This window comes from Schistocerca americana, chromosome X (genome assembly GCF_021461395.2).
Source record: "Schistocerca americana isolate TAMUIC-IGC-003095 chromosome X, iqSchAmer2.1, whole genome shotgun sequence".
In the NCBI taxonomy this organism is placed as follows: Eukaryota; Metazoa; Arthropoda; class Insecta; order Orthoptera; family Acrididae; genus Schistocerca; species Schistocerca americana.
This window is the reverse complement of record NC_060130.1, coordinates 600,964,982-600,986,702: the sequence shown is the minus strand read 5'-3', so window position 1 is coordinate 600,986,702 and position 21,721 is coordinate 600,964,982. Positions and strand designations below refer to the sequence as shown.

General features: G+C 39.4%; 1 protein-coding gene across 1 annotated transcript in view; it reads left to right on the top strand.

The window, feature by feature from the left end:
- Nucleotides 1–18,664, top strand: part of LOC124556586 (cyclin-dependent kinase 10) — a 114,055-nt gene extending 95,391 nt beyond the window's left edge. Inside the window, exons 8-9 of the mRNA XM_047130555.1 lie at nt 13,296–13,468; nt 18,524–18,664. Coding sequence (XP_046986511.1) covers nt 13,296–13,468; nt 18,524–18,559 — 209 coding nt within the window. The 3' untranslated portion in view covers nt 18,560–18,664. The remainder of the gene's footprint in view (nt 1–13,295; nt 13,469–18,523) is intronic.
- The last annotated feature ends 3,057 nt before the right edge of the window (nt 18,665–21,721 follow it).

The window sequence follows — 21,721 nt, the reverse complement described above, 5'->3', positions numbered from 1 at the left end:
AAAGCCTATTTGTCACAGTAAGTATATGGTTACAAATAGGAACAAAAAGAACATAAACAAACAACAGTAAATATAAATACATACAAAAGACTACTTTTCTCTGTTGAAGTATTCATCAAGTGAGTAAAACGTTTTCTCGATTAAATATGTGTTTAGATTGTTTTTGAATGATGCACTGTTACTATGTAGACTTTTTATATAGCTCGGTATTAAGTTAAATATTTTGACACTGGAGTAATGCACTCCTTTCTGTACCCGAGTTAAACTTTTTTAGTTCAAAGTGGAGGTCAGCCTTCTTTCTTGTATTATGATAATGAAAGCTTTCATTGGTTTCATAGTGGGCAGGATTGTCAACCAAGAAACTCATTAGGGAAAAAATATACTGGCAGGTTGTGGAAAGTATTCCAAGTTTTTTAAAGAGCGTACGGCAGGAGGTTCTCGGGGGTACTCTGCACATTATATGGACTACTTTTTTCTGCATGAGGAAGATTTTTTTAGATGAGGGTGAATTGCCCCAGAAGATGATGCCATAACACATAATGGAGTGGAAGTATGCAAAGTATGTGGACTTCGTGACATTTATGTCTCCAAATTGTGAGATTGTCCTAATGGTAAAAATTGCTGAGGACAGCCTTTTTACAGTCTCGAGGACATGGTGGTCCCAGTTGAGCCTACTGTCTATGTGGAGGCCTAAGAATTTGGTGCAGTGTACCCTTTCTATCTGATTATTGTTATTTAAAACAGTAATCTCCTGGGGGAGTTTGTGGTCAAGGTTGAAATGGATATAATTTGTTTTGCTCAGGTTTACTGTGAGCGAGTTCACTTGGAACCATGTTAATAGTACTGTAAGTAATTTGTTGGCATCAACCTCTATATCAGTGAGCTGTTTGTTACTAATCAAAATGCTGGTGTCGTCAGCAAACATGATGAACTTGCATGTATTGCATGAAAAAGGTAGGTCATTTACGTATATCAGAAACAGCAACGGACCAAGGACAGATCCCTGGGGTACTCCATGAAGTACAGTGTTCCAGTCTGACTCTACTACCTCTCCCTCTTTATTGCTCCCATTGAGAATTACCTTCTGCTTCCTGTTTTGGAGGTAGGATTTTAGCCAGCTTCCCAGTGCCCCAGTGATCCCATAGTGGCGTGCTTTGTTGAGGAGTATTTTGTGGTCCACACAGTCCAAGGCTTTGGACAGATCACAAAATATTCCAACTGCCTTCATTTTATTATTTAGGGATTCCAGTATATCATTTGTGAAAGAAAATATGGCCTCAGTTGTGGACATACTTTTCTGGAAACCGAACTGTCTATCACTTATGATGCCAAAGTTTTCTAGGTGCCTTACAATTCTGGAGTGCAGTAGTTTCTCAAGGACTTTAGCGAAAGTGGACAGGAGGGAGATTGGTCAATAGTTTGAGACTTGCGTTGTGTCTCTCTTTTTGTGGAGAGGCTTCACTATAGCAAGTTTCATGCCCTCTGGGAAAACACCCTGGCACATAGAGGCTTTAAATATATGGGCTAATACTTTACTTAATTGGTCAGAGCAGGTTTTTAGCAGCGTACTGGAGATATTATCTACACCAAATGGTCCCTTACATTTTAATGAGGCAATGGTTTTTTAATTTCATATCTGGTTATGGGGGATGTCCTTATCTCGCTCACTGGAATGGGAAAACTGTGCTTCAGCAGATCCATGGCACTTTCTAAGGTTCCACTGCAACCTGTTTGCTCTGCATCACTTATGAAGTAGTCATTGAATGCATTCGCAATAGTCTCTTGGTTGCTTACAGTATTGTCATCAATGTTTAGTACAATGTCTACTGGTTTACTGGCACTGTTCCTACCAGTCTCGCTCCTTATTACGTCCCAGATTGCTTTAATTTTATTACTGGATTGGTTGATTTTGGATCTAAAATATATGCTTTTTGAAAGTTTGATTACCTTATTCAAAGCTTTACAATACTTTTTATAATGATTTATTTGACTGGGGTTTCCTGATTCTTTTGCTGTTATGTACAAAATTCTTTTTTCCTTGCAAGATGTCATAATCCCATTTGTTATCCATGTTTTTTTGTGTTTTCTTTTGGTACATACCTATAAACTTTTTTTGGGAAGGATGTTTCAAATATTGATGCAATTTCTTTACTAAACAGGTTATACTTGGAATTTACATCTGTTTCGGAATATATGTGACTCCAATTTACATTATGAAGGCATGATTTGAATGTTTTGATTGTTAGTACATTTATGGGCCTGAATACCTTCCACGTTGGCTCAGTTTTATTCTGACAAACATTTATATTTTTGATGATAAGTCTTTGACCATCATGGTCAGAAAGACCATTTATTATTTTACTAACACTGATACTGCCCGATTTCTCTTGGTCTAGAAAAATGTTGTCAATTAGTGTGCTTGAATATGAAGTTACTCTGGTGGGAAAATTGACCACTGGCAGAAGGTTGTAGGTGTACATCAGATTTTCTAGGTCTGTCTTCCCACTACTATGTGTAAGAAAGTTTATGTTGAAATCTCCAAGTAGTACAACATCTCTTTTATAGTTGAATAAGTGCAGTAAAAGCAAATCGAGCTGCTTCAAAAAGATGTCAAGATTTCCTGAAGGTGCTCTATAAATTGCCACAATTAATAGGGTGGAATTACTTACAGAAATTTCGATGGCACATGATTCCAAATGTTGCTCTAAACAAAAATTTTGAACATACATTTCTTTGCAATTAATACTGTTCTTAACAAAAATTGCAACACCACCACTTTTCCTTTGGTTTCTGCAGTATGAAGACGTCAGGTTGTAGTCAGGTATTACCAGCCTTTCCATCCCTGAGCAGGCGTGATGCTCAGTGAAGCATAGTACATGGGCGTGATCTATGCTTCCATTGTCTTGCACATTGACTGAGAGTTCGTTTAGCTTATTAAACAGGCCTCTAATATTTTGGTGCAAGATTGCAAGTTGATACGTTACAGAGGCTGTTACAGGGTTTTGCCTAAAAAATTATTCTTAACTGTCGAGTTCACGAATGCACTCTTGTCCTGTTTTTTTTAAATCCATTTGTCTATTGTAGTTTGTTTATACGAAGTGCATCTCGTAGAGTTGAGTTGGTCTGTCATTGCTGCTTTTAGGAGAATACCTAATGCTCTCTTTCCTGCCCGGTTTAGGTGCATACCATGTTTTGTAAACAACTCTCTTCTAAAAGTGCTTACATCGACAACACAACTGTGTCGGTTGGTCACAGTCAGTGTGCTCCCTGCCGCCGTTGGATAAGCAGCTGCAGCAGCAAGTCGTATACTCCTAGCTCACTCAGTTGTTACATAGTTTAATTCTTAATTTCTTTGCGTGTTTTTGGTACTTGCATTGTTTAATTCATAAATTTCGGGCGTATTATAGTATTTGAGAGTTGTAGCATCGCATTTTAGTACCTGAATAGTGTAAATTCGCGTAGTCTCCTTCCGCCGCCGAGCAGTGTCAGCAGTGCGCAAGTAGCAGCATTACTGCATTTACTAGGCAATCTTGTATTTTAATAACAGTTTAAATTTTGTCGATTTGTTTGTGCTCTCTGTAGATTAGTTCAGACGTTCTTTGCAAAACAGTTTTTTTAGCATGGATAGGGACTGCAACTGCTGTGTTCGGATGCAGGCCGAGTTGGCATCCCTTCGCTCCCAGCTTCAGGCAGTGTTGGCTTCGGTCACACAGCTTGAGGCTGTTGCCAATGGGCATCACTGTGGGGGTCCGGATGGGGGTTTGTCGGGGACGGCCAGCTCGTCCCACGCATCCCCCGATCGGACTACGACTGTGGTTGCCCGGGATACTGCCCGCATTGTGGCTGATCCCTCACCTGTGGTAGAGTAGGAGGTCGTCTCAAGGTATGGCAGGGGGCGAAAGACATTCCGGAGGGCTGAACGGAAGGCCTCTCCAGTTTGTCTGACGAACCGGTTTCAGGCTCTGTCTCAGGCTGATACTGATCTTCGGCCTGACATGGCTGCTTGTCCTGTTCCAGAGGTTGCCCCTCAGTCTGCAAGATCCAGGCAGTCGCAGAGGGTGGGCTTACTGATAGTTGGGAGCTCCAATGTCAGGCGCGTAATGGGGCCCCTTAGGGAAATGGCAGCAAGAGAGGGGAAGAAAACCAATGGTCACTCAGTGTGCATACCGGGGGGAGTCATTCCAGATGTGGAAAGGGTCCTTCTGGATGCCATGAAGGGTACAGGGTGCACCCATCTGCAGGTGGTCGCTCATGTCGGCACCAATGATGTGTGTCGCTATGGATCGGAGGAAATCCTCTCTGGGTTCCGGCGGCTATCTGATTTGGTGAAGACTGCCAGTCTCGCTAGCGGGATGAAAGCAGAGCTCACCATCTGCAGCATCGTCGACAGGACTGACTGTGGACCTTTGGTACAGAGCCGAGTGGAGGGTCTGAATCAGAGGCTGAGACGGTTCTGCGACCGTGTGAGCTGCAGATTCCTCGACTTGCGCCATAGGGTGGTGGGGTTTCGGGTTCCGCTGGATAGGTCAGGAGTCCACTACATGCAACAAGCGGCTATACTGGTAGCAGGGGTTGTGTGGTGTGGGCTGGGCGGTTTTTTAGGTTAGATGGCCTTGGGCAAGTACAGAAAGGGCAACAGCCTCAACAGGTGCGGGGCAAAGTCAGGACATGCGGGGACCAAGCAGCAATCGGTATTGTAATTGTCAACTGTCGAAGCTGCGTTGGTAAAGTACCAGAACTTCAAGCGCTGATAGAAACCACCGAAGCTGAAATCGTTATAGGTACAGAAAGCTGGCTTAAGCCAGAGATAAATTCTGCTGAGATTTTTACAAAGGTACAGACGGTGTTTAGAAAGGATAGATTGCATGCAACCAGTGGTGGAGTGTTCGTCGCTGTTAGTAGTAGTTTATCCTGTAGCGAAGTAGAAGTGGATAGTTCCTGTGAATTATTATGGGTGGAGGTTACACTCAACAACCGAGCTAGGTTAATAATTGGCTCCTTTTACCGACCTCCCGACTCAGCAGCATTAGTGGCAGAACAACTGAGAGAAAATTTGGAATACATTTCACATAAATTTCCTCAGCATGTTATAGTCTTAGGTGGAGATTTAAATTTACCAGATATAGATTGGGACACTCAGATGTTTAGGACGGGTGGTAGGGACAGAGCATCGAGTGACATTATACTGAGTGCACTATCCGAAAATTACCTCGAGCAATTAAACAGAGAACCGACTCGTGGAGATAACATCTTGGACCTACTGATAACAAACAGACCCGAACTTTTCGACTCTTTAAGTGCAGAACAGGGAATCAGTGATCATAAGGCCGTTGCAGCATCCCTGAATATGGAAGTTAATAGAAATATAAAAAAAGGGAGGAAGGTTTATCTGTTTAGCAAGAGTAATAGAAGGCAGATTTCAGACTACCTAACAGATCAAAACGAAAATTTCTGTTCCGACACTGACATGTTGAGTGTTCATGGAAAAAGTTCAAGGCAATCGTAAAATGCGTTCTAGACAGGTACGTGCCGAGTAAAACTGTGAGGGACGGGAAAACCCACCGTGGTACAACAACAAAGTTAGGAAACTACTGCGAAAGCAAAGAGAGCTTCACTCCAAGTTTAAACGCAGCCAAAACCTCTCAGACAAACAGAAGCTAAACGATGTCAAAGTTAGCGTAAGGAGGGCTATGCTTGAAGCGTTCAGTGAATTTGAAAGTAAAATTCTATGTACCGACTTGACAGAAAATCCTAGGAAGTTCTGGTCTTACGTTAAATCAGTAAGTGGCTCGAAACAGCGTATCCAGACACTCCGGATGATGATGGCATTGAAACAGAGGATGACACGCGTAAAGCTGAAATACTAAACACCTTTTTCCAAAGCTGTTTCACAGAGGAAGACCGCACTGCAGTTCCTTCTCTAAATCCTCGCACAAACGAAAAAATGGCTGACATCGAAATAAGTGTCCGAGGAATAGAAAAGCAACTGGAATCACTCAATAGAGGAAAGTCCACTGGACCTGACGGGATACCAATTCGATTCTACACAGAGTACGCGAAAGAACTTACCCCCCTTCTAACAGCCGTGTACCGCAAGTCTCTAGAGGAACGGAGGGTTCCAAATGATTGGAAAAGAGCACAGGTAGTCCCAGTCTTCAAGAAGGGTCGTCGAGCAGACGTGCAAAACTATAGGCCTATATCTCTGACGTCGATCTGTTGTAGAATTTTAGAACATGTTTTTTGCTCGAGTATCATGTCGTTTTTGGAAACCCAGAATCTACGATGTAGGAATCAACATGGATTCCGGAAACGGCGATCGTGTGAGACCAAACTCGCTTTATTTGTTCATGATACCCAGAAAATATTAGATACAGGCTCCCAGGTAGTTGCTATTTTTCTTGACTTCCGGAAGGCGTTCGATACAGTTCCACACTGTCGCCTGATAAACAAAGTAAGAGCCTACGGAATATCAGACCAGCTGTGTGGCTGGATTGAAGAGTTTTTAGCAAACAGAACACAGCATGTTGTTATCAATGGAGAGACGTCTACAGACATTAAAGTAACCTCTGGCGTGCCACAGGGGAGTGTTATGGGACCATTGCTTTTCACAATATATATAAATGACCTAGTAGATAGTGTCGGAAGTTCCATGCGGCTTTTCGTGGATGATGCTGTAGTATACAGAGAAGTTGCAGCATTAGAAAATTGTAGCGAAATGCAGGAAGATCTGCAGCGGATAGGCACTTGGTGCAGGGAGTGGCAACTGTCCCTTAACATAGACAAATGTAATGTATTGCGAATACATAGAAAGAAGGATCCTTTATTGTATGATTATATGATAGCGGAACAAACACTGGTAGCAGTTACTTCTGTAAAATATCTGGGAGAATGCGTGCGGAACGATTTGAAGTGGAATGATCATATAAAATTAATTGTTGGTAAGGCGGGTACCAGGTTGAGATTCATTGGGAGAGTGCTTAGAAAATGTAGTCCATCAACAAAGGAGGTGGCTTACAAAACACTCGTTCGACCTATACTTGAGTATTGCTCATCAGTGTGGGATCCGTACCAGATCGGTTTGACGGAGGAGATAGAGAAGATCCAAAGAAGAGTGGCGTGTTTCGTCACAGGGTTATTTGGTAACCGTGATAGCGTTACGGAGATGTTTAATAAACTCAAGTGGCAGACTCTGCAAGAGAGGCGCTCTGCATCGCGGTGTAGTTTGCTCGCCAGGTTTCGAGAGGGTGCGTTTCTTTATGAGGTATCGAATATATTGCTTCCCCCTACTTATACCTCCCGAGGAGATCACGAATGTAAAATTAGAGAGATTAGAGCGCGCACAGAGGCTTTCAGACAGTCATTCTTCCCGCGAACCATACGCGACTGGAACAGGAAAGGGAGGTAATGACAGTGGCACGTAAAGTGCCCTCCGCCACACACCGTTGGGTGGCTTGCGGAGTATAAATGTAGATGTAGATGTAGATGTAGATGTTATTAAAGCGATTGCAAGTCTTTGTCAATTTATAGTTTGTTTGCGAGATAGCTTCGTTGACACATGACTGTGGTTCCAAGTCGTGTCTTTTCGGGGTGTTTACAACAAATAACTTGAAGCAATTTAGCGCTGAGAAATTCTTTTCCAGTGTTTGTATCACATTGTGGCCTTCATTACAGGCTACATTGTTTGCACCACCGATTATTATCACATAGTCGTTTTTAACGTTCTCAGGATCGCAACCCGATAATACTTCCTCGATTTTTGCACCAGGTTTCACTATTCCACACACTTCAGCATTGCTAAGATTGCTTTTTACGATATCTGCTAAGCCTCTACCATGGCTGTCCGCAAAAATGTGTACGCGTTTGATAGATTTATTTGGAGCAGAAAGTTTTATAGTTGTCAGAACTCGAACGTTCATTTGGTGAAGATATAGGCTTTGGCTTATCAAATGAAACTTCCTTGTGATAACTTTCACTTTTAGGGACTTTAACACACGATTTTAGTTTTGATTCTGCGCCAGTCACTGATACACTGTTACTAGGAGCAAATTTATTTACATCCACCAAGTTTGTGTCACTTACTGTTTGTGAAGTATTAGTGCCCGGTGATCTGCGTTTGTTGTTGACTTTCCTCCATTCCGTCGATTTATCCATTTTATCATGTTGGAGTAGAAGCATGTTTACCTTTGTTCTTAGTTGTACATTTTCGAGCTTCAGGCTGTGGTTTTCTCTTCTTAGACCATCAATAACGAAATGTAAACTTGAAATGCGTTCACTAAATTTCGAGAATTCACTTTTATACTTCACACACGCTTCTTTTTTGATTGCATTACTATAATTCATTTGAGTGTTAAAGTCAGGTACACCGGGACCTGCCGCCGCCTGGTGCTATTGATAATTTATCTGGTCGGAAATTTAGCTTTTGATGATACTTTATTAAAAGATTTGACTGACAAAATTGTAATCCATTCTCTTAGAGGATACTTCTAAAAGTTCCATGAATCAAATTGATGTACCATTGGTATTCTGTACCAGACAATCTGAATATTGTGTTTAGGTGGTTTTTCATATCTTTTAAAATAGATCCAAAAATGATTCTCCATATCCATATATCATAAATGTAATGCACAGACAGTTATCACATGGAACACACATGCCATTCATAGAAATATTGTGCATGTTGCATTCCACCCCTTACATTAGTAGAATATGATTTCATGAATGGTTTATTACCACATAACAAAGCATATGATCCATAATGCAGTGCAACTGTAACAGCAGCAAGAAATAGGGGAAAAGAATCTCTGAGTGGACCTGTGTTGCCCATGATGTAGGAAAATACAGGTAGGGGACAGGATAAAATGGGTAGAGTTTTAACATCGATACATCATTTGGTTGGCCTGTGGTGATGCTATTTGGTGCTATGCATAAATATCCTATTGCAGGAGAGAGTGATACAGTGAAACCCCGCTTTAACACTTTTCAGGGGACTTAAAAAAAAAAAAGTGCAAAATGCGGGAAAATGTAAAATGTGGAAAATAATGTTTTAAGCTGTAAGAGTTACATATAGGATACCCCTTGCAATTTATTTATGATGTATGTACATAACAGACATCAAAAGACTTGTCAGGGACTTCTTTATTATCTGATCAAGGTTTACTATCTAACAAAAACCGCTGATGTAACTGGAATTGATAATGTTTGACTTAATGTCAAACATCATAATCGATGTTTTTGAAAAGCCTGCAGCTGTTATTCATTATTTAAATAATGAAATACTGCACTAGTTACGTATTTTTTCAAGCTTAGCACGACGTGTTTCGAGAATTTTTTCTCGTTGTCAAGTGCAAATATATAACTAAGTATTTTGTACAGTGTTTGAATAGGTGTTATTCTGCGTCTCGTGCACTGTGTATATGAATGTTCGACGGCATCATTTACTTTTAAACCATTACTAAAAAACCACACACACACACACACACACACACACACACACACACACACACACACACACACACACACACACACATATATGAAAACTCTCACTCACATTGTTTGTGTAACAATTCAAAAAATATGTACGTAAATACTGCATTTGGCAATGAGAATAAATTCTCGGAACACATTTTGCTCAGCATGAATACAATAAATAACCAATGCTGTGTTTGCATTAAAAACATTTGAGCAACACAAAGTTAATGATGGTGCCAACTAGCAATCCACGTGGCCATACGCCGAAACACGCTAAATATGGTTTGACAAAGGTGTCATGATGATCACAACAATCACGAAACTGCATTTGCGCAGTAGAGACAGTTTGAAAATGGTTGTGATTGGTCATGATATCTTCATTTGAACAAACCTAGTTACTCCCATCAGCCACGACGCCACGTAGAGCTAGGCAGCGGAGGGAGATATAGCACAAATTGTTACAACTTTTACTCATTTACCCATTCAAATCCGCTGAATAGTGTGCCCTGGTGTCAAGAAACTTAACCACTTAATATTTGTAAACACAACTGGACGCCCAACATTATGCTAGCATCATACTTTCACCAGAAACATATTTTCGAATTGCGTAAATCACAGGAAAATTATAAATATTTTGACGCAAAATCAGGTGCAAATTAACATTGTGGGCACAGGAAATTTGACGGGACCGATAAAAAATGTCATAAACTGCAGGAAAACGTTAATTCTGGGAACGTGGGGATGTACTGTACGTTTAAAACAAATAATTTCTCACATGTCTAAGCTGATAGGGGGAAGTGGTACCTTAGTCATGCAATGAAAGTGCAGTTCTCTGCTGTTCTCTGTGTGTCATTCGATATAAATTTTTATTTATGTGGTTAATTTTGCAATGTTGACACACAAATATGGATACATCCACCTTGTCATCTGCATGATACTGCTTGCTTGTCAACTGAAGGAGAAATGTGAAAGCAGTTGATACTTTTAAAGTAAAGGTGATAGGTGCAAAAAGTTACATGTTACAGAAAAAAATTTATAGGCGATGCTCCACAGCTGTAAGTTACTTTATGAAGTTGTGCTGGAAAAGAGAGAGAGAGAGAGAGAGAGAGAGAGAGTCCGATGGCTGCTAAGCGAATCTCTTTATTGTACTACCAGTCGTGACCTACAGTGTCTTGTAGACCACAACTGATAGCTCAGTAAGGGAGTCACTTAGCACTGTTTTTTCCAAACTGCCTTTCATTAATTTGTATGTCAGTCATGAGTGTAAAAAAAATTGAAAAGAGAGGAAGTTTTGGTAACTTGAGATATTGAGGAAAAATTAAATACAAGATACACCTACATTACCAGGAAGCAGCAAACATGGTGTAGAGGGTACCCCATCCACCTTTCCTGTGCACTTCCTACACTCTTGTTCTCACCATATGCTTCAGTCACCACAAGCCAGAGGCCTGTGGCCCACTCATCTTGAGCTGAACCCAGCAAACTGTGCCATCAGACAATGCTGTCTGCCACATGTATGCTCAGTGTGCTCACTTGAAAATCATATGATATCTGACATGGCAGATAGTACATAGCAATAAAGGTTTTATAATCAAAAGCAGACAGTTGCCTATTTTAAACAATTTATCATGGCTTTGAAACCATATGCCAAGCAAATGTTCAGAAAATACTTCTAAACAGCAGCCTCTTCATTAATGTATTCTCATGTGCTCTAGAAGATGTGTTATAGCCAAATATGTTATTACTACTCATCTGTTAAGTTATAAAGCTATATGGTTATGTGAACATTTAAAGTATTATTAGCTTTGAATGCTAGTTGTGACGCTGGTGCAAAACAGAAAACGCTAGTCTTGTGTTCCCAACAAGTAATATCAACAAACATGCCAGGACAGGTGGTATACACATATTAGCTGCTCTGCCAAGGAAAGGGAAGACAAGAGCAAAGAGAACAGAGAGAGGGAACAGTGTCCTCAGCTTTGGGGAGGGTAAGGAACAAGAAAACAACATTTAATACAAGTTATTGCAGTTCTAAATGTCCTCTTCTGAAGACTTGCTATCTGAGGAGTCATTTGAAGCAGTGACAATCCTTTCCCTACAATTTTCTTGTGTGCCTTCCTTCAGAAAATCATTTTCATGCAGATTTTCAGTGTGGTATGCACACTTAATCCAGCCTTCCACCATGACATCCTCAATTGCTTCCTCAAGTAAATTGTGCACTTCTTTCATTCTGAACTTACAGTTTTTGTATGTGGCTTTGCTTTCACCAGGTCCCATACATTTTCTAACAGGCTGCATTGGAAATGGTACAGAGCTGTGAAGTTCATATTGATTATAAAAGTGCTTGTGGCTCCAGAGTTCTTCTAACATCTCCACTTTTCTGTAGCGGGCTGAAATTGAAATACCTTTATCTTATAGCCAGTATGCAGTTTATTCCTTCTTTGTACTTGAATTAGGAATTTTCTTCTTGAATAATAATTGTCATTATCAGTGACAATTGCACAATCCTCTTCTGAACCACATGCTAAATCTAAAAACTTGCATTTAAATGCGTCACTGTTCATTTCTTCATGATAATCAGTGGATTTGAAGGATGTAAATATTATCTTCACACTTTGGATAATGCCATATTCTGATGATCCTGCATGACAGAGTTTGTTTCCTTTGCCACTCAATACTTTCAGTGCACCTCTGCCTTTCGAATCTTGACGTACGTGGTTTCTGGCATGAATCTGATTGAACCAGCTCTCATTGAGGGTAAATAATTGGGCTTTGATGATTTTCTTTCCTGGTGTGTGGTGCATTTCTCTCATTGTTCTGTACCTAAATCGCAAAGATTTCAGAATTCTTCCATTTGAACGACGGTCCTTCTTTGAAAGCATCTGCAAGCATTTTCCTTGCAGGATACTTGCTACTGTCATAATATTCCATTACATTATGATGAACAATATCTTTCTGGAAATCATCCAAATCATTGGCAGTTTTTCTTCCACCAATATCTTTTCTCAGAGGTTGAAACTTGATTTCTGGACCACAGGTTTGCATTGCCTATGCTTCTGTAAATATTCTCTGCACTGTTCCCAGTGAAAGACCACACACACACACCTTTCTTGTTGCAGTCTATGGTGCCAATAAGATGTAATCTCTTCTGGCATTGTCTTTAAGGTTGCGAATAAATTTGTATACATTTTATATGACCCCTTTGTTTGTCTGTGTGTGTCGTGAAACTCGGGCACCTTAACTGAAAAACAAAAATGGCAAACAATCCCTGCTGTCTTGACTCTCTCTCTCTCTCTCTCTCTCTCTCTCTCTCTCTCGCTCGCATTCATGCAGTGCACACATGAGCAAATTTTGGCTAGTGGTTAGCAACAAAATTGCAAAGCTGTGTCAGGAGCAGTATGAATGAAGTGCTGTATTGCCACACAAACTATGTTAATGACAGATGTTCATTTAGTAATTGTTGCTTCTTACTTTATCTGGGTGGTCCTCACAGTAGAAATGAGATTGTGGCAACAGTGTAAGCTCAGAGTCAAAGACCAAGTTGGACTAGGCAAAAGGCTTGTCATTAGGACTTAGAAATGGTGGAAAGTTGAGGGATTGGAGAACTGACCTACCATTCTCACTTTCCACTTTCACTACTCCCTAGTGTGTGATTAGTTACCATAATTGGATAATAAACATGAGATGCAGAAAATGTCTCTAGATTTAGTCATATACACTTCCTAAGAACTGTTTACCTTTACGCAAGATAAGAGCACTAGTCCTTCTTTCCTGATTTGCACATATTATCCAACTGAAAGTGATTTTATATTTTTTCTTGTTTGTTGTAGCATGTGACCCAAAACTGATGCCAACATTCCCACAACACCGGAATCTTAAGCCTGGAAAGCCAGGTGAAAATCCATCTTCGGGTTCAGCAGCTGCTGGAAACAGTGCACAAGACCCAGCTGATCCATCAAAAGCAGCAGATTGCTCACTTCATTTGCCAGCAATTTCAGATCTGGTAAGTATCAGAAAGTGCTATTATTTCATTTGAGGTCTTTGTTAAATGAATTTGTGAAAGTATCTAAGTATTTAATATTTCTAAGGAAAGAAAAAAATGATTTTTCTCTATTAAATGTCAATATTTTATTCAAAATTTATCGTCTAGCAAAATAGTGTAATGGTTAAAGGCTGGTTGCACATTTTGAAAGATTTTCATTTTACTGTCCATCTACACATATATATCAGTTCGTCAGCAATTTCATTGATTTAATTCAGGTAAAAGAAACATCTTGGAAACAGACCAAGTCTTCTCTTTTTGTAAATTGCAAACATGTTTGAGAACGTTCTCCATTTAGAGCAAAACTTGATTATTACAAATGCCAAAAATAATGCCCTCTAATATAGTTGGTTTTGTGTGTGTGTGTGTGTGTGTGTGTGTGTGTGTGTGTGTGTGTGTGTGTGTAGGAGGGGGAGGGCATGCATGTATGTGTGTGTGTTTTATTTTTAAAAAATATTTGCTCTAATGAACTGTGGAAAGGATAAATGCAGAAACAGCGTATTGTATTGTAGAAGATGCCAGATTCTCATTGGTTAGTTCTAATGAAGTAAAGTACACAGTTGGGTACTTTTGCATGTTGACTGCAACAGTATGAAGTAGGAGATTCCATGTTGTGGTGAAGTACAGTGGGGACCTGTGGCCTGTGATCAACTGTAAAGGTCATACAGAAAACCTGAAAAGGGCAGGAAAAATCAGAATGAAACTGCAATAGGCCTAGCAACCCAACAGAGGATATCCAAGGAGCTTTCAAAAATGTTACAAGCCTCAGAATCTAAAATGCATCTAAAGGTTAACTACATAGCAATAGATGTAGTTTATGATTTGGAAAATTAAATGTAAAAACTTTAAAAGGGAAAGTTGAAGACCTTGTTGAAATTATGGAAAGACAGAAACTAGATACCAGAAACAAGTTTGAGAGGTGAAGGAAGGTGTGAACTGAGAAATAGGTGTAGACTGTACATAATAGCCAATGAGGAGTACACCAACAATGAAGTGGATATGCTTATAGTTTGGAGAGATTGATTGAAAGAGGAAGAAATTTGAGAATGGTAAAGACCAAATTGGTTGAGGGTTGGAAACTCATTTGATAAGAGAGGTTATGTGGCATAGTAATGATGAGGCTAAAAAGCTAGTAGCTGATTATATGTTTGCAGGTGATGAATGTTGAGTAACATAGCAGATATCACTATAAAACCATTGCAGGTTTGGTGACTATTGGCTGTTAGTAATGAACATTAGAAAAATAAAGGAGTGAGAGTGAACAGATGGTCAAGAAAGGCATATAAAGGTATAGAAGTTAAAGAAGCAGAGCTGAAGGATATTATCATAGAAAAATGAGAAACAAAATCCCACTAGGTGGGATGTGGAAGAAGAATGGAGGAACTTTAAGAACACACTGGTAGAAACTGCAGAGGGAGTGTGTATAAGGAACAGTAATAGGAGATACAAGGAGATACCATGGTGCAATTTTGAAGAAGGGTAAGAATTCAGAAATAGGGAGGCACAAAAACTGATCACAGAGGATAGGGAGAGGAAAAAGAGACTATGATGATTGAATTAGTAAAGGAAAGAAGAAAACACTGTATTGAATGATCATAATAGCAGAAAGTGTAAAATTGATTGGTGAAGATGGGAATGAGATAAAGACAGAGGATGATCTTAAAGAGCTGTGGAGGACATATTTTGATAATCTGCTGAATCCATGTGGAACAACAGACAAAGATAGATATATAGAGAGTGAACTGAAAAAAGATTTAAATTGCATAGAAAAACATGAAAAGAGGAAAGGTAGCAGGTTTAGATTAAGTGAATGTGCAGACAATCAGAGCAGCAGATGATTTGGGGATGCAATGTTGTATCAAGTTGTGAAGGCTCTCTGGAAGGAAATGATTACTCCAGAAGACAGTCTTTAAGAATAGAAACTAAAATGATTTCAAAAACTGTAGCGATGTTACCTTTTATGCCACTGTGCAAAAATTTTTGAGAAGATTCCGAAGAGGTGAATTTCGAGAGAAATGGAAAAGCAGCTGAAATAAGGAAAGTATAGCTTCTGGCCAGGAAGGTTCAAAGTAGATCTCCCATTTGCTGTGAGACAGCTGCAGAAACACCATTTCAGAGATCTGCTGTTGATCTTCCTGTATTTAGAGAAACATAGTACATAGTGTTCAGAAGTGATTTTTGGAGGCACTAAGAAGGAAAGGGATGTACAGGATGACTGTAAAAGCCGAAAGAAGCATGCCAGGCAGGTGTAAGTTGTGTGAGAGTGGGAAGATGGAGAAAAAGATGGCAAAGCAGAGAAGTAGTTTGAAACAAGAAAGTCCAATATCTTCGTTGATTTTCATAGTGTTGTTTTATGTTACAATGGCACAGATGGCAGGAGAGAGAAAAGACAGGATTACAGCAGTGTCATTTGTTGATGATTTGATGAAGGGGAGGAACAATGAGAAGGAGGAAGCACAGGAGTGAGTGGGTTTTTGGAAAAGGTTGTCCAAGTGTATGGCCTAAAATTTAATCCAAAGAAGTGTGAGTGAGTTGCTACAGTTAGAAAAAAGGATATACCTATATGTAGAAAAAATGACATTATATGGGGAACAGTTAAAACCAGTTGGAGGTTTAAAATAGCTGTGGAGCATAAAACCAGGGACGTGAAAGAAATAACAAAGTGATACGTGAATGTGTAAGGGAAGCTGATGGGAGTGTGAGAGGAATGATACGGAACAAGACAGCCCCCCCCCCCCACCACCACCCAAAAAAAAGAAGGGTGATATACAAAATGTATTATATACTAACAAAAAGAAAAAGATGAAAAATGAAAGTATAAGGGAGATTGCATACGTGAGTTTCTGTAAGATAAGATGAAGGAAAAATATAAAATAGTTTTGGCATGTGCAGGGAATGGATGAGGATTCCTGGAAAAATGCAAGAGATTAAAATGAAGGGAAAGGAATGATGATGATGATGATGATGATGATGATGATGATGACGACGACAGTGGTGGTGGTGGTGGTGGTGGTGGTGGTGGTGGTGGTCTGAAAGAGGGAAGGTTAGGTTTTAGCGTTCTGTTGGCTGTGAGGTCATTAGAAACGAAGCACAAGATCAGATCGTTTCATGGATGGGGAGGGAAATGGACTGTGCCATTGCAAAGCAACTGTTGCGGTATTTGCCTCGAGCAGTATAAGGAAACCATGGTACACTTAAATTTGGCCAGCCAGAGAAGGATTTGAATTGTCATACTCCCGAATGCAAGTCCAGTGTGCCGTCTCACTCTAGTAGGCAGGCAATGTGACCTCAACATACCTAATTTCATGATGAGCACTGTAATTTCATTTAAATTGATGTTTCAGACATATTGTCATTTTTTACATTCCATAGACCATTAATATACTCTACCTGACCAGATTATTACATATGAGGGTATGCTACAAAGTTATGCCTCCAAATTTTTTATGTGAAAATGTTTAAAGCTGTTTAAATAAAACAAACGATGTTAACATTCTACACCTTTATTCTTCATTTCGGTACATTTATTTCTCAACACAGCTACTCTGAAAACAAATACATTTCTTCCAACAAGATACCAGTTTGTTGATACTGTCACTGTAGAATGTTTGACTTTGTTGATGGATTCACCAGCTCACCTCTATTTCTGCCACTTCATCACTATTGAAGTGAAGTCCTCAAAGGTGTTCTTTCAGTTTTGGAAACAGATGAAAATTGGATGGGGCCAAATCAAGACTGTATGGTGGATAATCAATGACAACCTAATGCGTCAGGTTTTTGCAGATGTCACAGTCCTCCTGTATAGTCTGGAACTGTCATGGTGAACGAAAAGGCCGTCCGAGTGTAGATGAACTATTTGAATTTTTGCTTTCAGTCGACCAAGTGATACACATGACATGTGATACCTCAAACAGGGTTGAGAACAGAATAAAAAATTGGGAGACATTACTTTTCAGCATACCTTTGTAGTGAAAAGTTCCACTGTAGTAAATTACACAGAAAGGAATCTCATTTTTATGGAATTAATATTTGTTGTTGATGGATACCCCTTGTCAAGAGGATGTAGATTTGCCACAGTGGAACTAATTCCTGTTGCTACTCTGTAGATAATTTCTGGATAAACACTTCAATGTCATGTTGAACCATACTTGAAATTTAAGTTGCTTAATTTTTGTGGTATCTTCATGATAATCTCTTTGCAATTTTTAAGTGCTGCCCAAATGGCATAAAACTGTATCAAGTTATGTTGCTCTGTATTAGCTCACACAGCATATGGGAAACTTGTTTCTTTGTATCTTGTTTTGCTTAATGATAACATATCTTGAAATTGTTTGTTTATATGCTTTAATCACTTGCATTGTAATAACGTAGGTTTGTTATTCAGATTCACGAGCATGGTTGGTGACACAACCACTACATGTGTTGGTTGTTCTCTAATAGTAATTCATTCAGATGGCACCACAAAGTGTCTTTAGATAAAAATACATCTTATGATGACACAAAAACACAGTTGTATTTGTTTTGGGATGTGTCTTGGAATTATAGACATGAAAGCACTTGCGAGTAAATTAGGATTAATGTCAGTCATGTACAGTTTTCAAATAATTAATAATTTTCTCATTGCTGAACTTCTATTTCGCTATTAATTTTTTGTATATTGCTTGTGATACTACAGCATCATTTGCCCTTTTCAGTATAGTATTTGTCTAGAATAACAAAGAGTCATTCAACATTTTTACCAGAAGAAAACTGTCAAAACATATTATATTTACTCTCTGTTAGAAATTTTGGTATATTAACTTTGTTGTATTTGTGTTTTAAGCATTTTTAGTGTAAGAACATCTTTAATAACTTTTAGAGAGGGACAGGGAGGGGGGGGGGGGGGGAAGAGAGAGAGAGAGAGAGAGAGAGAGAGAGAGAGGAGGGAGGGAGGGGGGGGGGGAGGTATTGTGTGTGTTTTGTTTCCCGTCTAAAGCAAAATTTTGTCATTTACACATAATATTTGTTCTGTTCCAGCTTGGTTCATTGGTGAAGAAGAGGCGAATTGAGTGATGTGTGACAATTGACTTTAATCAGAATGCATTTGAGTATTTTGTTAAATAAAATTCTTCCTTGCTCAGACTGAATAAAGTTATGTTTTAAAGAGTGGGCATACTATATTGTCATATTAATTTTGATACATACGAATGAATGGTATGGCTACATCTTTTTATTTGAAACTTATTTGAGTGTTTAAAATTTTCAAGGAGTATTTCTTAGTTACTTTATTGAAAGAGTTTGACCTAAGAAATTTTTAGTTTTATCTGCAGCCACTGCATATTACATTCTCTAGCAGCAGTTATCACACTTAACTTTCTTATTTCTCAGTGAACATAGTAAAGGATCCTTGTTTTCAAGTGTGCAGAAAAGAATGTGTTTTTTTGCTATAATTATAATCATCTGACTGATGTCTAGTGTTTCCATATCCAGTGTGTAACCTGTTAAAAAAGGTGTCATTTGAAAGTGATTAATATCAGCATCAAGCACCAAGTAATCTATACTATTTTATAAAGACAAGTCGCTACCGAAAATCTCGAAAAGTTGTTTACGAATTTACTTCAGATTTTTACACGAGACACTAATAAACATTCAGACAGTCATAGGCTGTATGTTTTTTAAAACAGAAATGTACAGGTTTTCTGTTAAAACCAGCTGCAAGGAACAAACTGAGCTGTGCTGTGAAAATATGTGGTTTCAGTTATTTTCTCACTGTCAATTTCAACTATGATAGGAGGTCGTGTAAACCATTAGACAAATTGTTCATTTGTAATTGCTATAAAGAAGGCTCAAGGTTAAAGAGAGGGTTGAGAAGACAGTTTTTTTTTTTGGGGGGGGGGGGGGGGATGAGTTGAGAGAGGGGAGAAGATATGATGAGATGATGCACAGGTAGAGGAGGGGAGCAGGACGAAGTGGATAAAGGGGTGAGAAGGAGATGGCCAGAGAAAGGGGGGAAGGAGTTTAGAATGTATGTCAAATTCCCATATATATTTATCAGTTGTGAAGCATTTCCAGATTCATTACCATTTTACACAAGTAAGATGCAGTTCCAGTCCATTGTAAAAGTTACTTGCCATAAACGGTTCAGTTATTCTTTGTGCTTACGGGACAATGATCATAACTTCAATAATAAGTAATGATTTTGCAGTGCACAATTGATGAAGGTGATTGAGAATGGGGTGCTGAGTAAATACTGCAAAACACTGGTCCAAGCTTCTTGTTGTAAACTTTTTCTTATTCTAAATTAATCCACGAGGATGCTGGGATTGTTCTTTTTGTGTCACTGATTGGCTGTGAAAACTTAAATGGCGGCCGCTGTGGCTGAGCAGTTGTAGCCGCTTCAGTCCGGAACCACGCGACTGCTACGGTCGCAGGTTCGAATCCTGCCTCGGGCATGGATGTGTGTGATGTCCTAACATTAGTTAGGTTTAAGTAGTTCTAAGTTTTAGGGGACTGATGACCTCAGATGTTAAGTCCCATAGTGCTCAGAGCCATTTAAAAGTGAAATTATCTCGTATTAGGCTATAAGCTACACATGGAAGAGGAGTGAACAATAAAAGTACATTTGGAAAAAAAGATACAGAAAGTGGATACTAAAGATGTAACCTCACACTGACATATATAAGCCCAGTAGATCCTTTCATCTGGGAAAGGAAACACAAAAACATCAGAGGAAATGAAATGTTTAAGGGCTGAACATGAAAGCTGCATTGCATCATTTGCAGTTAACAATGAAAACACACCACATATGCAGTAATTCTTTTTTTCGCAAGTACAGAAAGTTACAGTTCAAAAAATTAAATTCATTCTAGATACCGTAGGATTTTATAGAATTTTTAACATCAAGTTAAATGATTTACCAAAAAGGTGTTCTTGGACCACAGTTTAGCTATAATCATATTTTCAGAATTGTAGTGTTGACTGCTACTCAGAGAAACAGTGTTCTGCTGGCACAACTTGGCTCATGGCATGTCACTGGGCATCCAATCCTCACCATACCCTTACCTTAAATAAGAACTGATGTCAGAAGCCTCTGATGGGTTGTTCTGCTTTCCATCCCTGCCTTGTCTCTTCTCCCTCCCCTCCTTCATGTACTACCCCTCCCCCTCCTTCTTCCCCTCCTCCCTGCCATTTTCTCTCTTCAAATCTTCTGTATGAACAAAAGTCATACTTTTATTTGAAGTATGAGCATGCTGTATTCCAGTGGGGTGGATAGCAGGTTACTGCAGCGTACTTCATGCACACCTAGTGAAACTATCTTAAATTGGTACCTTGAAGAATGACAAGAAATCTTGCGTTTTTGTATATGTGGGTTAGCATGTATGGTAGTACTTGGTAACAGTTGAAGAAAAACAAAATCCTATGGACTGGACTCGGTATGTGTATCACTTACTTGGCCTTCTTATTGTAGAGCCAGAGTATGTAATTTTTATTGAGTGCATTCTGCCAGGTATTCTTTGAGCACTTGCCCAGACAAATTACAGCATTTAACAGTTCGTAGAGTGGCTGGACAGAGAGACAAAAGATTATTAATTGATTGTATGTAGGTAAGAAAGCTCATTTTACTGATATCTTCCAGAATGGCAAAATCAATCACAGCTCATAGTGTATATCTAAAAACAAAGATGATGTGACTTACCAAATGAAAGTGCTGGCAGGTCGACAGACACACAAACAAACACAAACATACACACAAAATTCAAGCTTTCGCAACAAACTGTTGCCTCATCAGGAAAGAGGGAAGGAGAGGGGAAGACGAAAGGAAGTGGGTTTTAAAGGAGAGGGTAAGGAGTCATTCCAATCCCGGGAGCGGAAAGACTTACCTTAGGGGGAAAAAAGGACAGGTATACACTCACACACACGCACATATCCATCCACACATACAGACACAAGCAGACAAATATGTCTGCTTGTGTCTGTATGTGTGGATGGATATGTGCGTGTGTGTGAGTGTATACCTGTCCTTTTTTCCCCCTAAGGTAAGTCTTTCCGCTCCCGGGATTGGAATGACTCCTTACCCTCTCCTTTAAAACCCACTTCCTTTCGTCTTCCCCTCTCCTTCCCTCTTTCCTGATGAGGCAACAGTTTGTTGCGAAAGCTTGAATTTTGTGTGTATGTTTGTGTTTGTTTGTGTGTCTGTCGACCTGCCAGCACTTTCATTTGGTAAGTCACATCATC